The following is a 20,396-nucleotide window of genomic DNA, read 5'->3' as shown; positions in this document are numbered from 1 at the left end:
GAGAGCCTCTCTAAGGAGGTGCCAGACGTGAAGCGTCATGCCGGCAACTTCGAGCCAGCGGAGACGGTTAAGTCCGTCCCCCTCGACCCCAGCAGCGACGCCTCCAAGCAGATCCGGATCGGCTCCGAGCTCGATCCCAAATAGGAAGCAGTGCTCGTCGACTTTCTCCGCGCGAACGCCGACGTCTTCGCGTGGAGTCCCTCAGACATGCCCGGCATACCGAGGGATGTCGCCGAGCACTCGCTGGATATCCGAGCCGGAGCCCGACCCGTCAAGCAGCCTCTGCGCCGATTCGACGAAGAAAAGCGCAGAGCCATAGGCGAGGAGATCCACAAGCTAATGGCGGCAGGGTTCATCAAAGAGGTATTCCATCCCGAATGGCTTGCCAACCCTGTGCTTGTGAGAAAGAAAGGAGGGAAATGGCAGATGTGTGTAGACTACACTGGTCTAAACAAAGCATGTCCGAAGGTTCCCTACCCTCTGCCTCGCATCGATCAAATCGTGGATTCCACTGCTGGGTGCGAAACCCTGTCTTTCCTCGATGTCTACTCCGAGTATCACCAAATCAGAATGAAAGAGTCCGACCAGCTTGCGACTTCTTTCATCACACCCTTCGACATGTACTGCTATGTCACCATGTCGTTCGGCTTGAGGAATGCAGGCGCGACGTAACATCGGTGCATGAACCATGTGTTCGGCGAACACATTGGCCGGACGGTCGAGGCCTACGTCGATGACATTGTAGTCAAGACGAGGAGAGCCTCCGACCTCCTTTCCGACCTTGAAGTGACATTCCGATGTCTCAAGGCGAAAGGCGTGAAGCTCAATCCCGAAAAGTGCGTCTTCGGGGTACCCCGGGGCATGCTCTTAGGATTGATCGTCTCCGAGCGGGGCATCGAAGCCAACCCGGAGAAGATCACAGCCGTCACCAGCATGGGGCCATCAAGGACTTGAAAGGCGTACAGAGAGTCATGGGATGTCTTGCGGCCCTGAGCCTTTTCATCCCGCACCTCGGCGGAAGGGGCCTGCCTCTGTACCGCCTCGGGGCGAATAACGGTTCCCCCAGAAGCCTGCTCCCGAGACCTGCATCAACCCTCCGTCAAAATCGACGACACGCCCGAGCCTGAGGCACCCTCGGCCCAGCCCAAGGTACCCTCGGCTCAGTCCGAGGCATCCTCGGCACGGCCTGAGGCACCCTCAGCTCGGCCCGAGGCACCCTCGGCACCCGAAGGCGAGGCACTGCGCGTCGAGGAGGAGCGAAGCGGGGTCACGCCTAATCGAAGCTGGTAGACCCCGTACCTGCAATACTCCACCGAGGAGAGCTACCCCTCGACCGAGCCAAAGCTCGGCGGTTGGCATGGCGCGCCAAGTCGTTCGTCTTGCTGGGAGATGGGAAGGAGCTCCACCACCGCACCCCGAGCCCTTGTTGGAGACACCCGGGGGCTACACGCACCCCGGGGAAGGGCCGCTTGTCATCGCCAAAGTTCTGAAGCCCGGAACAAACGAACTGGCCGACAGTCAAGGCGAGGTCTGCGCCAACACTTCGAACGCCTAGCAGCTACGTCGCCTCTACCCTTAAGATGCTTTCAAGTTGTTCGCTTACCTCGCCCCCACGCAAGTTTTAGTCATCAAGGAAGGGTCAGCCTTGCCTCGGCAGAGCCCGACCCTCCCTCGGGGGCTAAAAAGGGGGGAACCCCTCTGCGTCAAAATTTTCAATCAAAAAGGCTTTTGCGTTCCCCCGGCTATGTCGGAAGCAGGACCCCAAGGAGCGAACGCGGGTGCATGTAAGTGGCAAGGCTGACTGAGCCGAGGGACTCCTACGCCTCTGGGTTATGGACACCTCACTCGTCACCCACCACGAAAAGTGACCCCTACTTGGGGAAGCCACCCTGCTACTGACAGGCGGGGCCGGACACGCAAAATGAAAGGGAAAGGAGCACGACTTTATGCAACGATAATAAAGTGTTCAGGCCTCAGCGGCCGCAGAAAGACAGACGTGCATCCAACAGAAACTGCTCCGATAGAGTTAGGCGTTGCCCGGGGAAGGAGCCGCGCCTTCGGCTTCGTCCCCGCCCTCGGCAAAGTCCATCCTGGCTTCGGACGACGGCGCAGGCGGTAGGATCTCTGCCTCGAAGGTGGTCGCCAGCACTGCGCTCGGACCCGCGGCGGCCGCATCGAGCCTCTGGACTTCTGCCAGGGCGGCTTCATCTTCGTTAGGAAGGCAATACCCCTCGCTGACCCGCTCCAGGTCCACGACGTAGTGGGAAGCGAGCACGACGAAGGCCCGCCTGACCCCGTGGTGTAGCGCCTCGCGGAGTCTGCCTCGCACATGATCGTCCAAGGCCCGCAGGCGACTTTGAGGGGAGCTTCCTGAGGGGACATCACCGAAGCCAAGGACCCGGCAGAAGTCCGAGACGGCCTCGGACATGGCCGCATGGTCGGCCTCCCTCTGCTCGGCCGCCCCGGCAAGCGCCTTGGCGGACTCATCAAGGGCGGACTCGAGCTCTGCGAACAGCCAGAACGAAAGATCTGAAACACAAGTGGAGGAAACAAGCTGAAACGAAAACCAAAAATGGCCAAGGCGTACCTCCGGCTCGGGCACGCTGCTCCGAGGCTGCGACCTGGGCTACGGCTAGGTCGGCTGCAAGGGTTCCAGCCCGGCTTTCGGCCTCGGCAGCCTGGCCCCGAGATTGGTCCCGCTCATTGACGATCTGGTCGAACTCCGACTGCTGTCGTTGCACTTCTGCGCGCGCCGCTTCCGCCTCCGCCCGTGCCGCTGCCGCCTCGGCTCTCAGATCGGTGCAGAGCAACCGAAGGTCCGCCGCCTCGGCGCCCTGCTGAAAGAGGCACGCAGTAGCCCCAGCGAGCGAGGTCCTCAGGGATCGCAGCGAGCCCCAGACGTCGACCTCGTGGCGGATGAACGACGACTTGGCGGCGCTCAGATCCGTCAAATCCTGAGGGAAGGAAGCGGGGCGTCACGAAAGACGCCTTGGTCACAAAAAAAGAGGTATGCCTGAAACCGTTACCTGGAGGATTTTGGGGACGTCCCTGCAGAAAACCTCCAGCGACGACCGGAGCGACCCCACTGTTGCTTCGGCACACTCGCGGAGCTCGTCCCAGGACTGCTCCTCCCGCTCATCGTCGAGAACGAAGAAGGGATCCTGAGAGCACCTAGAGGGGGGGGGTGAATAGGTGATCCTGTAAAACTTAAAACTTAAGCCACAAAACTTGGTTAAGTGTTAGCACAATATTCACCAAGTGGCTAGAGAGGAATCTCAACAAAACACAGTAACCACAAAGATATCAATCACAGAGATGGCACGGTGGTTATCCCGTGGTTCGGCCAAGACCAACGCTTGCCTACTCCACGTTGTGGCGTCCCAACGGACGAGGGTTGCAATCAACCCCTCTCAAGCGGTCCAAAGACCTACTTGAATACCACGGTGTTTTGCTTTGTTTTTCTTAATCCCGTTTGCGAGGAATCTCCACAACTTGGAGCCTCTCGCCCTTAACTTGAAGTTCACAAAGAAGCACGGAGCAAGGGAGGGATTAACAACTCACACAAGACACAAAGATCACAGCAAATACGCACACACAAGACCCAGACTTGAGCTCAAGAAACTAGCACACTAGAACGGAGCTCCAATCACTAGAATGTCGAACAAGTGCGCAGGAATGGAGTGTGAGTGATCAAGAGTGCTCAAGGAATGCTTGGTGTTCTCCTCCATGCGCCTAGGGGTCCCTTTTATAGCCCCAAGGCAGCTAGGAGCCGTTGAGAGCAATCTGGGAAGGCAATTCTTGCCTTCTGTCGTCTGGCGCACCGGACAGTCCGGTGCACACCGGACAGTGTCCGGTGCCCAATTTCTTTCCTTCTACGGCGAAGCCGACCATTGGCCGCCAGAGAGCCATTGGCGCACCGGACAGTCCGGTGCCCCCTTCTAGCCGTTGGCTCAGCCACGTGTCCCGCGCAGATCGCGCGGCCGACCGTTGGCTCACCGGACAGTCCGGTGCACACCGGACAGTCCGGTGAATTATAGCCGTACGTCGCCGGTGAATTCCCGAGAGCGGCCAGTTTGCTCAAGCTAGCCTGGCGCACCGGACACTGTCCGGTGCACCACTGGACAGTCCGGTGCTCCCAGACTGAGCAGACTTTGGCTGAACAAAGCCATCTCATTTCCAATTCGATTTTACCTGTTTCCAGCACTTAGACACAATACATTAGTCTCTAAAACAATGTACTAAGTCTGAGAAACATACCTTTATCCTTGATTTGTACTTTGTCCACCATTTTACACTTAGGCACTTGTGTTGGACATTAAATCACCAAAATACTTAGAAATGGCCCAAGGGCACATTTCCCTTTCAATCTCCCCCTTTTTGGTGATTTATGCCAACACAATATAAAGCAAGTAGAACAAATACAAAATCAATTCAAATAAGAACTCAAATTGTTTTGATTCAAATTTGACATATATGGATCACTCTTTGCCACCACTTGGTTTGTTTTGCAAATCAAACTCAAATTTCTATCTCTAAGTCAAACACACATGTTAGGACATAAAGAGAGTCATTCCAAGAGAAATTGATTCAAGATTTCAAAAACTCCCCTTTTTCCCATAATCAACATTTCTCCCCACAAGAAGCCAACTTTTGACAAGAGAGACAATAAAAGAGTTTTGACAAACCAAAAGCTCTATTCTACTATTTTCAAAATCTCTCAAGTGGTAGCTGATCCATTTATTGCTTTGGCCTTTATTTTCTCCCCCTTTGGCATCAAGCACCAAAACAGGATTAATCTTGGCCCTAGAACCCCATTGCCTCACCAAAATCTTCAATAAGAATACAAAGGCAATAAGAGTACATGAGATGAACTTGGAATAAGTTACCCTCTCATCGGAGTGCAGTGGAAGTCTTTCATGGTCCAAGTCCACCTTTTCCCTTTCAAACCTCCTTTGAGACTAAAACAAGCAAACTCAAGCACATGGTTAGTCTCAAAGGGTCAAGTTGTAGCACAGCTCCCCCTAAATATGTGCATCACTTGCAAAAAGGACTTGTGAGGTCCGGGGAGTGTTTGTACAACTTGAGCACCATAAGTAAGCAACGAAATGCATAAGGAAAATGATCAAGGGTATAAACACATGTATGCTATAATTCAATCCAGGTTCCGCGAATCTAAGACATTTAGCTCACTACGCAACCTGCAAAAGGTCTGCTCATCTAGAGGCTTGGTAAAGATATCGGCTAGCTGGTTCTCGGAGCTAACATGGAACACTTCGATATCCCCCTTTTGCTGGTGGTCTCTCAAAAAGTGATGCCGGATGTCAATGTGCTTTGTGCGGCTGTGTTCAACAGGATTTTTCGCCATGCGGATAGCACTCTCATTATCACATAGGAGTGGGACTTTGCTCAGATTGTAGCCAAAGTCCCTGAGGGTTTGCCTCATCCAAAGTAGTTGCGCGCAACACTGTCCTGCGGCAACATACTCGGCCTCAGCGGTGGATAGGGCAACGGAAGTTTGTTTCTTAGAGTTCCATGACATCAGGGACCTTCCTAAGAATTGGCACGTCCCCGATGTACTCTTCCTATCGACCTTACATCTAGCATAGTCGGAATCTGAATATCCAATCAAGTCAAAGGTAGACCCCTTTGGATACCAGATCCCGAAACAAGGCGTAGCGACTAAATATCTAAGAATTCGCTTCACCGCCACTAAGTGGCACTCCCTTGGATCAGATTGAAATCTAGCACACATGCATACACTCAGCATAATATCCGGTCTACTAGCACATAAGTAAAGTAAAGACCCTATCATAGACCGGTATGCTTTTTGATCAACGGACTTACTTCCTTTGTTGAGGTCGGTGTGTCCGTCGGTCCCCATCGGAGTCTTTGCGGGCTTGGCGTCCTTCATCCCAAACCGCTTTAGCAAGTCTTGCGTGTACTTCGTTTGGGAGATGAAGGTGCCGTCCTTGAGTTGCTTCACTTGGAACCCAAGGAAATAGTTCAACTCGCCCATCATCGAAATCTCGAATTTTTGCGTCATCACCCTGCTAAACTCTTCACAAGACTTTTGGTTAGTAGAACCAAATATTATGTCATCGACATAAATTTGGCACACAAACAAATCACCATCACATGTCTTAGTGAAAAGAGTTGGATCGGCTTTCCCAACCTTGAAAGCATTAGCAATTAAGAAATCTCTAAGGCATTCATACCATGCTCTTGGGGCTTGTTTAAGTCCATAGAGCGCCTTAGAGAGCTTACACACGTGGTCGGGGTACCGTTCATCCTCAAAGCCAGGGGGTTGCTCAACGTACACCTCCTCCTTGATTGGCCCGTTGAGGAAAGCGCTCTTCACATCCATTTGGAACAACCTGAAAGAATGGTGAGCGACATATGCTAGCAAAATACGAATGGACTCTAGCCTAGCCACAGGAGCAAAAGTCTCCTCAAAGTCCAAACCTGCGACTTGGGCATAACCTTTTGCCACAAGTCGAGCCTTGTTCCTTGTCACCACTCCGTGCTCGTCTTGTTTGTTGCGGAACACCCACTTGGTTCCCACAACATTTTGCTTAGGACGAGGCACCAGCGTCCAAACTTCATTCCTCTTGAAGTTGTTGAGCTCCTCTTGCATGGCCAACACCCAGTCCGGATCTAGCAAGGCCTCTTCTACCCTGAAAGGCTCAATAGAAGAGACAAAGGAGTAATGCTCACAAAAATTAACTAATCGAGATCGAGTAGTTACTCCCTTGCTAATATCACCCAGAATTTGATCGACGGGATGATCCCTTTGAATCATTGCTCGAACTTGGGTTGGAGGTGTCGGTTGCGCTTCTTCCTCCATCACATGATCATCTTGTGCTCCCCCTTGATCACACGCCTCCTGTTGATGAACCTGTTCATCGTCTTGAGTTGGGGGATGCACCATAGTTGAGGAGGAAGGTTGATCTCGCTCATTTTGTTCTTGTGGCCGCACCTCTCCAATCGCCATGGTGCGTATTGCGGCCGTTGGAATGTCTTCTTCATCTACTTCATCACAATCAACAACTTGCTCTCTTGGAGAGCCATTAGTCTCATCAAATACAACGTCGCTAGAGACTTCAACCAAACCCTTCTACGACTTTTGGAGCAAATTTGGAATTCCTACCCTTCTTCACTAGAATGTAGCATTTACTCCCAAAAACTCGAAAATACGAAACATTGGGTTTGTTACCGGTTAGTAGCTCATACAACGTCTTCTTGAGGAGGCGGTGAAGGTAGACCCTGTTGATGGCATGGCAAGCTGTGTTCACGGCTTTCGACCAAAAGCGCTCGGGGGTTTTGAACTCTCCAAGCATCGTCCTTGCCATGTCTATAAGTGTCCTGTTCTTCCTCTCTACCACACCATTTTGCTGTGGTGTGTAGGGAGCGGAGAACTCGTGCTTGATCCCTTCCTCCTCAAGGTACTCCTCCACTTGAAGGTTCTTGAACTCGGACCCGTTGTCGCTTCTTATTTTCTTCACTTTGAGCTCAAACTCATTTTGAGCTCTCCTTAGGAAGCGCTTGAGGGTCCCTTGGGTTTCAGACTTATCCTGCAAAAAGAATACCCAAGTGAAGCGGGAAAAGTCATCAACAATAACTAGACCATACTTACTTCCTCCTATGCTTAGATAGGCGACGGGTTCGAAGAGGTCCATATGTAGCAGCTCCAGGGGTCTTGATGTGGTCATCACATTCTTGCTGTGATGCGCTCCTCCCACTTGTTTACCTGCCTAACAAGCTGCACAAGGTCTATCTTTTTCGAATTGCACGTTAGTCAAACCTATCACATGTTCTCCCTTTAGAAGCTTGTGAAGGTTCTTCATCCCTACATGTGCTAAGCGGCGATGCCACAGCCAACCCATGCTAGTCTTAGCTATTAAGCATGCATCTAGACCGGCCTCCTCTTTTGCAAAATCAACTAAATAAAGTTTACCGTCTAATACACCTTTAAAAGCAAATGAACCATCACTTCTTCTAAAGACAGACACATCTACATTTGTAAATAGACAATTATATCCCATGTTACATAATTGACTAACAGATAGCAAATTATATCCAAGGGACTCAACTAAAAATACATTAGAGATATAGTGCTCATTTGAAATTGCAATCTTGCCTAAGCCTTTCACCTTGCCTTGGTTCCCATCACCAAATATGATTGAATCTTGGGAATCCTTGTTTTTAACGTAGGAGGTGAACATCTTCTTCTCCCCCGTCATATGGTTTGTGCATCCGCTGTCGATAATCCAGCTTGAACCCCCGGATGCATAAACCTGCAAGACGAATTTAGGCTTGGGACTTAGGTACCCAACTCTTGTTGGGTCCTACAAGGTTAGTCACAATTGTCTTAGGGACCCAAATGCAAGTTTTATCACCCTTGCATTTTGCCCCTAATTTCCAAGCAATTATCTTCCTATCCTTTCTACAAATAGCAAAGGAAGCATTTAAAGCATGATATACTGTAGAAGGACCATCCATAACTTTTCTAGAAACATGAACAATATTCTTTCTAGGCACATGATGAACATATCTCCTATACATATCTCTATCATGCATATAAGAAGAACTAGAAGCAAACATAGCATGTGAATCATAAGCATGTGAATCATAACTTCTATATTCATTTCTAGCATGTCTCTTATTATGATACATAAAAGCATGGTTTTTAGTACTACTTGCCATAGGAGCCTTCCCTTTCTCCTTGGCGGGGACGGGAACCTTATGGCTTGTTACGTTCTTGGCTTCTCTCTTGAAGCCAAGTCCATCCTTAATTGAGGGGTGTCTACCAATCGTGTAGGCATCCCTCGCAAATTTTAGCTTATCAAATTCGCTCTTGCTAGTCTTAAGTTGAGCATTAAGACTAGCCAATTCATCATTAAGTTTGGAAATTGAAACTAGGTGTTCACTACAAGCATCAATGTCAAAATCTTTACACCTATTACAAGTTGCAACAATTTCTACACAAGATGTTGATTTACTAGCTACTTCTAACTTAGCATTCAAATCATCATTAATGCTCCTTAAGTTAGAAATTGTCTCATGGCAAGAAGATAGTTCACAAGAAAGCATTTCATTTCTTTTAACTTCGAGAGCATGAGATTTTTGTGCTTCTACAAATTTGTCATGTTCTTCATACAACAAATCTTCTTGCTTTTCTAAAAGCCTATTCTTATCGTTCAAGGCATCAATCAATTCATTAATTTTGTCTACCTTGGTTCTATCTAGGCCCTTAAATAAACATGAATAATCTATTTCATCCTTGTTGGGACCATGCTTCGTCGCCGAAGGTCCTGCAGAAAGAGACAGCTTCGGCTGAAGCTGCTCGTACGTGATGCCGAAGGTACCATTCATGAAGCTTCGGTATTGCAACATATCCGAAGATGAAGGGTCGAACCGACTTAAAGATAGAATGACCTTTTAGTCCATAAAGGTCTGAGTCAATGTTGTAAACTTTTATGAGGGGCATGATTGTAATTCCTCACAGACTGTGTCCTGTGCCTATAAATAGTGAACAGTATTCCTTTACTGTTCACGCATTCTTGTAATTGCAAACGCATCACTCGGGAATTATTCTTTGTCAAGGCAGAGGTATTAATGTACCTAATATTTGAATACATCATGTTTATATAATATGTAAATGATGTCTTTTATTTATAATTTGCTTGTCTTTAATGATTTATGTCTCACATTGTTTTATATAATCTCTGAGAGTTCAATTACGAAGATTTAACCTTCGTAATTGTACCGTTTTTAACCTTCGTCCGAAGCTCATTATATCCTTGAGGAAATAATGCTTCAGCGGGTGAAGGGCATTAACATTTAACATTCTATGTTGCCTTGAACGATAATTAGGGGTACCCTCAAGGCTCCTAATTCTCAGCTGGTAACCCCCATCAGCATAAAGCTGCAAAGGCCTGATGGGTGCGATTAAGTCAGGGATCGGTCCATTCGAGGGACTCGATCACGCCTCGCCCGAGCCTAGCCTCGGACAAGGGCAGCCGACCCCGGGGGATCTCCGTTTCGCCCGAGGCCCCCCTCCAGCAGCGGACATACTTCCGGCTCGCCCGAGGCCCTGTCTTCGCCAAGAAGCAACCCTGACCAAACCGCCGCACCGACCGACCAAATCGCAAGGGCATTTAATGCAAAGGTGGCCTGACACCTTTATCCTGACGCGCGCCCTTCAGTCGACAGAGCCGAAGTGACCGCAGTCACTTCGCCGCTCCACTGACCAGCCTGACAGAAAGACAGTGTCGCCTGTGCCGTTCCGACTGCGGTGCCACTTGACAGAGTGAGGCTAACATGCTGTCAGGCCCGGCTGCAAGCACCATAGGAAGCTCCGCTTCGCCCGACCCAGGGCTCGGACTCGGGCTAAGCCCCGGAAGACAGCGAACTCCGCTCCGCCCGACTCAGGGCTCGGACTTGGGCTCGGCCCCGAAAGACGGCGAACTCCGCTCCGCCCGACCCAGGGCTCGGACTCGGGCAAAGCCCCGGAAGACGGTGAACTCCGCTCCGCCCGACCCAGGGCTCGGACTTGGGCTTAGCCCCGGAAGACGACGAACTCCGCTTCGCCCGATCCCAGGGCTCGGACTCCGCCCTGGCCTCAGCCGACTGTCTCCGCCTCGCCTGACCCAGGGGCTCGGACTCGACCTCGGCCACGAAAAACAGACTCGACCTCGACTTCGGAGGGGCCTCCACATCGCCCAACCTAGGGCGCAGACCAGCCACGTCAACAGGAGGCGCCATCATCACCCTACCCCAAGCTAACTCGGGCCACGGGGAACAAGACCGGCATCCCATCTGGCTCGCTCCGCCAGATAGGCAATGATGGCGCCCCGCATACTCTATGATGACGGCGGCTCTCAGCCCCCTTACGGAAGCAAGAGGACGTCAGCAAGGACTCGACAGCTGTCCCTCCGCCAGGCTCCAGCGCTCCTCCGACAGCCACGACATCACACAAACCGGGCACCAAAATCTCTCCGGTCGCCACGATGGCCTGTACTTAGGGCGCTAGCTCTCCTCCGCTAGACACGTAGCACTCTGCTACACCCCCCATTGTACACCTGGATCCTCTCCTTACGCCTATAAAAGGAAGGACCAGGGCCCTCTTAGAGAGGGTTGGCCGCGCGGGGACGAGGAGGAGACAGGCGCTCGCGTGAGGCCGCTCGCTCCCTCTCCCGCGTGGACGCTTGTAACCCCCTACTGCAAGCGCACCCGACCTGAGCGCGGGACGAACACGAAGGCCGCGGGATTTCCACCTCTCTCACGCCCGACTCCGGCCACCTTTCTCCCCCCTTCGCGCTCGGCCTCGCGCCGACCCATCTGGGCTGGGGCACGCGGCGACATTTCACTCGTCGGCCTAGGGACCCCCCGGTCTCGAAATGCCGACAGATACCATACATAGAAAAATGGCTATGGTGGCAGATGCATTGTATAGTTTTGCACAAATCATTATATGTCCAAAGGACCCAACATTTTCTAAAGTGCATAACAAGCTTAGACCTTATGCCCATTTCTTTGATGGGTGCATAGGAGCCTTAGATGGCACACACATTCCACCTCAGGTATGTCATGAGTCGAGGCTTGAACACATAAATAGAAAAGGGTGGCCTAGCTATAATGTACTAGCTATAGTGGACATGGATATGCGGTTCACTTTTGTAGGTGCTGGGTTGCCTGGTTCTTGCCATGACATGGTAGTGCTCAGGAGTTGTATGGAAGAAGCGAACTATCCACACCCACCAGCAGGTATGGTGGCATGCATGTTACGTTGGCGCCATTGCATACATGCATTACGATGTAGTAAATCTTTTTCTGGGTTTATTTGTTTGTGTACAGGAAGGTATTATCTAGTGGATGCTGGTTACTCAATTCGCGAAGGTTACTTGCCACCATATCGGAATCAGAGACATCACTTAGAAGATTTTAATCAAACCGGAGTAGAGAGTGTGCAGGAAAAGTTTAATTTCCACCACTCGAGTCTACGTAGTGTAGTTGAACGGGCTTTTGGACTACTCAAATCAAGGTGGCATTTGCTACAAGGACTCCCATTTTACGAAAGAAGCATGCAAGTGAAGATTATAATTGCTTGTTTTGCTTTGCATAACTATTTGTTGGACCGAGGCCACATAGGAGGATCAGGGAGTAGTTCGCATGGCCAAGCTGATTACGATGTGTCAGATTGGCTGAATGTAAATGCAAGTCTAGAAATGACATTATTGAGAGATTGGATCGCTGCTGGAATATCATTGATGTAGTGTATGTAATGAAGTAGCTAGATGTAATGAAGTAGTTAGTGATATATTGTTTATCTCAGATGTATTGATCACCTCTCTGGTATTGATACAATGTATTGGGGTACTGAATCCTCTCTGGTACCGATTATTCATGCAATGTATTGACGATTTTAATAAGTGAACCCCTCTCTCGTACCGATTATTCATGCAATGTATTGACGGTTTCAATAAGTGAACCTCTAGTGTATATGATATTTCCACTAGCGGTGTACTTTATACAGCCGCCAGTGTATATACATCATTTACACTGACGGTGTACTTTATACAGCCGCTAGTGGATATGATATTTCCACTGGTGGTGTACTTTATATAGCCGCCAGTGTATATACATCCTTTACACTGACGGTGTACTTTATATAGCTGCCATTGCATATGATATTTCCACTGGCGGTTTACTTAATAAAGCCGCCAGTGTAAATACATCCTTTACACTGATGGTGTACTTTATACAGCCGCCAGTGTATATGATATTTCCACTGGCGGTTTACTTAATAAAGCCGCCAGTGTAAATACATCCTTTACACTGAGGTTGTGTTAAGTGAACCGCCAGTGTATATATATTTACACTGTCGGTTCGTTAAGGCGGACCCGCCTGTTTTTTTTCACTGGCGTGCTGTAACTGAAACCGCAAGTATAAATTTCTGCGTGTCACCACCTCAGAGCTCTTTTCTACTAGTGTGATACTCTAATTCTACTTTGGAGTAGATCTCTTTGTTTGTATGCTCGATTTACATGAGCTATTGATTATACCTATGTCTATAATGGATGTTAATTAAGGCACAAATCGGTGGTTCTATACCTCTCCTTATATAGGCAAAGGGTAGGGTTACAACTTACAAGAGATCTCAGATTGTTCAATTATATCCCACAAAGATCGGAATGCAAGCTATGCACATTTGGTGTCTTGATCATAACGTCTACTCCTTCATCCTACGTATGTGGGGCTCCACTACTGGAGAACTGGGATTCCAACCCTTAATTTCAGTACCATTTTTCTAAGAACTGGTATTAAAATTAAGAGAAGGAAGTCATGTTAACAATTTCAGTGTTGGTTTTAATTCCTGGAAGCTTTATTATTAGTTGTTGGTTCTAACCGATACTAATGTCAAAGTTTTAGTACATGTTGAAGACATCGACCAGTACTAAATCCTTGATATTATCACCGGTTAGAGCTATCAACCGATACTAATCTTTCTGCTTTATAAACCCTCTCCTTCCTCTCGCTGGCGCCAAGAACACAAAGCTCTCTTTTTATGTCACTATAAGCTGAAAAGATGAATGGTGTTGTCCGTTTTTGAACATTTTGTTGAAGATTCACTCATTGATCAGCAAAAAAGGTTAGCACGTTCATCCTCTCGTATAGTATAGTTGTTTCTTTATTTAGATTTTTTTTTTGATATTTATGGTTGATTTCTATATTTAAGGAAAAATTAGTAAGTTATTCTCTATTATGTGTTGTAATATTTCTGAATGTAGTAGAAATTAGTAGCAAATGAGATTTGAGCTTTGTTAATTGCCTACATAAGTATAATTGTGTAATATTTATTGATTTTTTTATTTAATCCTCTCATATGTTGTGTATTATGTATGAAGGTAATATAATACTTTATAAGAGGGGAGATGTTGTCAAGATTTTTTGAAGAATTTGTTAAAAATTTCACTCATTTTAGTGTGAAAAAGGTTACCAAGTTCATCCTCTCGTATATTATAGTTAGGATAGTTATTTATTTGTTTATATTTCTTTAATTTTGTGGCTGATTGTGTTATATGTTTATTACAAAGATTGCATCAACAATGTTTTTATAAATACAATAGATGGATCATCAATAGATGTATAATATGGATCGACATTCTAAAGGATATATTGAAGGCGCTCACTATTTTCCTGAAGACGACAGGGAGACACAAGCTTAAAGGTTTCATGTGTTGTCCATGTAGAGACTGTAAGAACGAGAGAGAATACTCGTCATCGGCACCAATTCCACTTCACTAGCTTGTTGCAGGGTTTCATGGCTAACTATATTTGTTGGATCAAGCATGGAGAATCTGGGGTTCTATAGGATGAAGATGAGGAGTACGACAACACAATTTTGAACAATGCTCAGCACAGTTTTCTTTTATAGATGTTGTAATGGGTGAGGCTGAAGATACTGAAGATAACAATGCTCTAGCACAAATGTTGCATGATGAAGAGAAATACGTGATAATGAAAATGTTAGATAAAAACTGGAGCACATGTTAGAGGACCACAACACTTTGTTATACCTAGATTGTGAACAAGACCACAAAAAGCTATGTAGCACGTTGGAATTATTGCATTGGAAGGCAACAAATGGTATCGTTGATAAGGCTTTCCATGAGATATTAAGTCTAATAAAGAAGTTTCTTTCGGAGGGAAACAAATTAGCCACATCAACATATGAAGTCTAATTAGTTCATGATTAACAAATGTTTACGATTGCATTACATGGACGAATCATGTACTAGTCGTGGCGAAGCTAGAGTAAATTTGAGGGTGGTGCAATTACCTTGTGGGTGCATAGACATGATGTGATGGTGATGCATATAAGGTGAAAAATTGCTCTTTATAACTAGTTCAGTATATTTTAGGAGTGCATCTGCACCCCTAAATTATATATAGCTTCGCCCTTGTGTACTAGTTAGCATTTAGTACTCATCTATATAATTAGTTTTATGGCTAAACTACATTTAATACTTTTAAATATCATCAATGGTTCGATGGCGTATAGACTAAAGTTTAGTCTCTATATTAAAACACCCCCCTGAAGCTTATGTGGGAGCCTCAGCCTCGGTATTAGATCTAGTCTTTAATTAAAGAGTTATATTTTAGGTGCTCACCTTGCTCCGGCCAGCAGATTTTACATTGAAGTCTGGAACTTGGTTGGGTCTGATTTGGACTTGTTCAGGAAATCTGTTGCAGAGGCTTGACCAACCCCCCGCAATGATTTCTTGGGTCGGCACCGCGTAGCAGGTCACTGGATCTAGAGTTTGAAACATAAAACTGAGGGGTATTTTTTAGTCAGAATTCAATAGAATGCGTTCTGATCCTCTGGTGAGTGGTGATTCGGGTGAGCAAGTTCCTGAGCTGTACTAGTAGCATCATGGAAACATCCAGCAAATGCGCAAGGACATCTGACAAAAGAACTGCACACAAATGCTGAGCAGCCAAGAAGAAAATACTGATCAGCAAACGGTGGTGTTTGGTGGTGAAAAAGCGCCCAAATAACAGAACGAATCCATGACCGACAGATCTTACACAGTTTGTTGAGAACTCCAACTGAAGAAACACTACAACAGGATTACAGGGAATGGGACAGCAAGCCATTTTCTCACGTGTCTAGGCCTAAGTAATCCATGACCAAATACGATAAAACTCCAACTGAAGAACACTACACAGTCAACGGGCAAACAGGAAATGGGACACCAACAAACCATTCTCCCGCGTCGCTACAGCTACAGCCTACAGCTACTTGCATGGCGGCGGCGGGGGTATACCACTCACCCGTGCAGTTGCCAACCTCGGCGGGGTCGGAGCAGCTACCGGTGTCCGCAAGCCAAGAGGCCTCAACGGTAGCACCGGAGCTTCCAACGTGCGAGCACGAGCTGAGCTTAGTGCTGGGAAATTAGGAAAAAAAAGATTTGCTTCGCTTCAAGATTTGTTTGTCAAAAAGTTTAAACTCCAGAAACTCTGTTCTCCAAAAAATGTGGAGTTAGAATGAACTTCAACATTTTTGTGGAGCAGCAAAAAAACATTCCATAAAACTTGTTTTCATATGTAAATGTGAAGTTTAGAGTTAATTAACCATCAACGCCAGAAACTCTGTTCTCCAAAAAATATTGCATGAAACTTGTTAGGCCTTGTTCGGTTATTCTCAATACACATGGATTTGATGGTATTGGAAAAAATTAAAAAGAAGTTTGACTTGTTTAAGATTTAAACCCATCTAATCTCACTCAATCTATATGTATTGAGAGCTAACCAAACAAACCCTCAATCTACATGTGTTAAGGTGTATTGAAGTGTAAATTAGTTTAAGTTACATCTAATATCTCAATATATGGGGATGGAAGAAAGCATGAGACGTTTAATAAATAACTCGTACGGCCATGGAATACACGCCACTAGAAAATTCGAACTTACATGTCTTTCTGACTTCGATCTGCATACACGGAAAATGAAATTTGAAAAGGAAAGCTGAAAAAACGATGCATCAATCAAATATAGAACCGAAAGAGAAGAAAGAGGTGCCCCAGCCCAAGTGGGCAAATTATTCCGCGTTGGCAGCCGCCCTCCTCCCCAAGGACCCCAACTTTCCAGTGCGGCACCGGCCTCCTTTACACCTCATTGCCAGTTTCCCACCGCCAGGCGCCAGCCACTCTCACGGTTGCCACCCTAGCACGCGCTCGCCGTCGCCACGCTCTATATCTCGCGCCTCTCGCCTTCCACTCTTTCTATACCCGCCCGCTCGCCTCCCTGGTACGCTTCGTGCCGCCGCCGCAACCTCCTCCTCCCCGTCACAGGTGAGCGAATCGAGGGCTCCTCCCGTACTTCTTTAGTGTTGCTGTTTCTTGTTGCTGCCGAGGATGTTTAGAGGACTGGATACTGGAGGCTGGGTGATAGGTTGCAGTCATGCAGTGGGGTTCGCTGGTTCTATTAGGTGTTGGATCCGTAGTAGGAGTAAGGTTCGCCAAAGTTGCTGAGACTTTGGTGACCTGTGGATGCTTTGATCCTGTGTTTATTTCAAGGTGGCTAGTAGTATTGCACTAGATCTCCTCTCCTTGTAAATTTTGGATATAATAAGCTTCTGGTAATGGACGTATAGTTCATCTGTGCACGTGAACAGTGCAGAGATCCTTGTGATTAGAATTTAGAAAGGAACTTTTGGATCTAGTCGTTTAATGACCACGAAAATGTATTGGTCCTGATTTAGAACTTCCTATACTATGGCCTTATTGTTCTTATTGTTTTTGTAGTTCCATCTGGCTATAAATTTTTTTGGCAAATTTTGGTCCTTTTGCAGAGCAGGTTAGGCTTATAACCAAATGCTGACTCAAGATTTCTTAAATGTTTGAAAATATTATATGACTCATGTCCACAAATCCTGGAGATGGAATTCTTTCCACCCAAAAGGGGAAGGTCATGAGGTTTGTGCATTGGACATTGATGCGTTTGTGCTCATGTGCTGGACTTCTTGAGCTGTCTAGTGTCAGATGCATCGAATGCCTTCTGATAAGAAAATGACATTTCAGATCGTCAGTTGTGAGGAATCATAACTGGCTGCGATAGGAAGTGCTAGCTGCAGCAGCACTACTCAGTAAAACCTGTAGAAATTAAGCAGCATCAGCCGCCACAACTGTTTTCAGTTGTCAGGAAATCACAGTGTTGTTTTTAATAACTGGCTATGTGTTTGACTAAATCTTCAGGGACTGGTGTCATTCCTTGTGCTATTGCACAAATCGTTTGCATGTATTGGAGCTTTGGTGTCAGTCTTAGTAAATGTTGCTCATGGTAACTTTTTTTATTCATGCAGATTGCAGATCATTTAACATAAATGGCTGACTCAGAGGACATTCAGCCCCTAGTCTGTGACAATGGAACTGGAATGGTCAAGGTAATTGTGGCCACTTGGCGTCATATTCTCTGCAGATTCCTTTTTTTCAGGCAGCTTTTATAATTTAATTTTCAGTCGATGTTCATTATTTTCCCCCCATCTCTTATAGGCTGGCTTTGCTGGAGATGATGCTCCCCGTGCTGTTTTCCCAAGTATAGTTGGTCGTCCACGCCACACTGGTGTCATGGTTGGGATGGGACAGAAGGATGCTTATGTTGGTGATGAGGCCCAATCCAAGAGGGGTATCCTGACTTTGAAGTATCCCATCGAGCATGGAATCGTAAGCAACTGGGATGACATGGAAAAGATCTGGCATCACACCTTCTATAATGAGCTTCGTGTAGCACCAGAAGAGCACCCAGTTCTTCTTACAGAGGCTCCTCTTAACCCTAAGGCTAACAGGGAAAAGATGACACAAATCATGTTTGAAACTTTCAGTGTTCCTGCTATGTATGTTGCTATTCAAGCTGTCCTTTCCCTTTATGCTAGTGGCCGTACCACTGGTAAGTGATCAAATAATCAGCATTTTATTCATGTACATTCTTTTTTTTTGCTGCTCTGGAATCTTAATCTAGTATAAACTAGTTGACCAAAGGTGAAATATGATATTAAAACTAAATCTGATTCAATAGAATCTTCTTCAAAAGAACACCTGAACCGTTTTTTATAATTGCTGCATAAATGATATGGGGATAGAAATGGATAGAAATATTTTCCTTTTTATTTCACTCAGTTGCTCAATGCACATTGGGATTTTGTTTTGGTTGACAGGTATTGTCCTGGATTCTGGAGACGGTGTCAGCCACACTGTCCCAATCTATGAAGGCTATGCCCTCCCGCATGCCATTCTTCGTCTCGATCTTGCTGGTAGGGACCTCACTGATTCCCTCATGAAGATCCTGACTGAGAGGGGTTACTCTTTCACAACCACTGCTGAGCGGGAAATTGTCCGTGACATCAAGGAAAAGCTTGCATATGTCGCGCTCGACTACGAACAAGAACTCGAGACCGCCAAGAGCAGCTCATCAGTTGAGAAGAGCTATGAACTGCCTGATGGACAAGTGATCACAATAGGCGCAGAGCGCTTCAGATGCCCGGAGGTTCTCTTCCAGCCATCCTTCATTGGTATGGAAGCTCCAGGAATCCACGAGACGACCTACAACTCCATCATGAAGTGTGACGTTGATATCAGGAAGGACCTGTATGGCAACATTGTCCTCAGTGGTGGATCCACCATGTTCCCTGGCATCGCCGACCGCATGAGCAAGGAGATCACTGCGCTCGCGCCAAGCAGCATGAAGATCAAGGTCGTCGCTCCACCAGAGAGGAAGTACAGTGTCTGGATCGGAGGATCAATCCTTGCATCCCTGAGCACATTTCAGCAGGTAACACCAAGTTTTCCGGCGGCTATTCTGTATCTACTATCTGAGTCTATTTTGTGAAGTTCTGACATAAGTTCTTGTTTTCCCTGTGCAGATGTGGATCTCAAGGGCTGAGTATGAGGAGTCTGGTCCAGCTATTGTCCACAGGAAGTGCTTCTAGACGTCACCTAGCCTTAATTCTCCTCTGGAAATACCTTCGTTTGATGACATATCTATGGGTGGTTGCTCTGCTATAGCTCGCAGTTTTTGTGTTTGCCAATATATCCGGTAACATTGTGGAGTCAGCCGTCCACTGTATGAAGTATGTAGTTTGGTTATATATATATTGATTGTATTATTTACTCGATTCTATGGGTTCTTGGATACCTGGAATGTGCATGATATTTTTAAATTTTTGTAACAATGTGTACTCCGTAACAAAGTTCGCGTTTGAAACATCGTTTCTGCTGCTTTAATGTAGGTTTGTTCATTCTCCGACTGATTTGGGCACTGGCGTGTTGCTTCTCCAATTTTTTGTGTGGTGCTTATGTTCTCACAACCACAAGCATGGAAGAAAATGACTGGATTGAGGGAGATTAAATCTAGGAGTCTACTTCTTCTAACCGAACAAGCCATAAGATTTTTTTTTAGGAGCGAGAGGATTGAGCAGGCTAAAATCCCTTTATATAATAGGATTTTAGCTCCTCAACCCCTTGGGCTAAAATCACATTATATAATAGGATTTTAACCCCTCAATCCACTAGCTCCCAAACAAGACAAGAAATCCACTGGCTCCCAAACAAGACAAGAGAGGTTCGTCCCCCTTGCATACATGGGGATCTCGTGGGCAAAGCCAGCGAGGTTAGGAATGATAATTTAACTTGAAACCTGAAGACGAGTACGGGTACGGTTGAAGATTTTGACCTATAGATGCCAGCGAGGTTAGGAATGATAATTTAACTTGAAACCTGAAGACGAGTACGGGTACGGTTGAAGATTTTGACCTATAGATGCAATCCACACCTGCCTGAAGTTTTGTAGGTACGAGTGTGGGGTTTCTATTTCGACCCGAAGGTGATCCACACCTG

The 20,396-nt window shown here is 46.8% G+C and overlaps 1 protein-coding gene across 1 annotated transcript; it reads left to right on the top strand.

Annotated features, from left to right (window-relative positions):
- Positions 1-16,707: 16,707 nt before the first annotated feature.
- On the top strand, positions 16,708-19,727 carry LOC100381643 (putative actin family protein). The gene is made up of 5 exons (NM_001174458.1): positions 16,708-16,856; positions 17,867-17,947; positions 18,057-18,450; positions 18,719-19,332; positions 19,424-19,727. Exons 2-5 carry the CDS (start codon positions 17,888-17,890, stop codon positions 19,487-19,489), a joined length of 1,134 nt encoding a protein of 377 aa, NP_001167929.1. The 5' UTR covers positions 16,708-16,856; positions 17,867-17,887; the 3' UTR covers positions 19,490-19,727.
- The last annotated feature ends 669 nt before the right edge of the window (positions 19,728-20,396 follow it).

This window comes from Zea mays, chromosome 1 (genome assembly GCF_902167145.1).
Source record: "Zea mays cultivar B73 chromosome 1, Zm-B73-REFERENCE-NAM-5.0, whole genome shotgun sequence".
NCBI lineage: Eukaryota > Viridiplantae > Streptophyta > Magnoliopsida > Poales > Poaceae > Zea > Zea mays.
Note: the sequence above shows the minus strand (reverse complement) of the source record. Positions and strands in the feature narration are given on the sequence as shown.

Bases quoted from the DNA above. Each gene is read 5' to 3' on its own strand.
- LOC100381643 (NM_001174458.1), top strand. From the start codon at position 17,888: ATGGCTGACTCAGAGGACATTCAGCCCCTAGTCTGTGACAATGGAACT. The intron at 17,948-18,056 runs GTAATTGTGGCC...CATCTCTTATAG, and splicing joins ATGGAACTGGAATGGTCAAG to GCTGGCTTTGCTGGAGATGA. The intron at 18,451-18,718 runs GTAAGTGATCAA...TTTGGTTGACAG, and splicing joins TGCTAGTGGCCGTACCACTG to GTATTGTCCTGGATTCTGGA.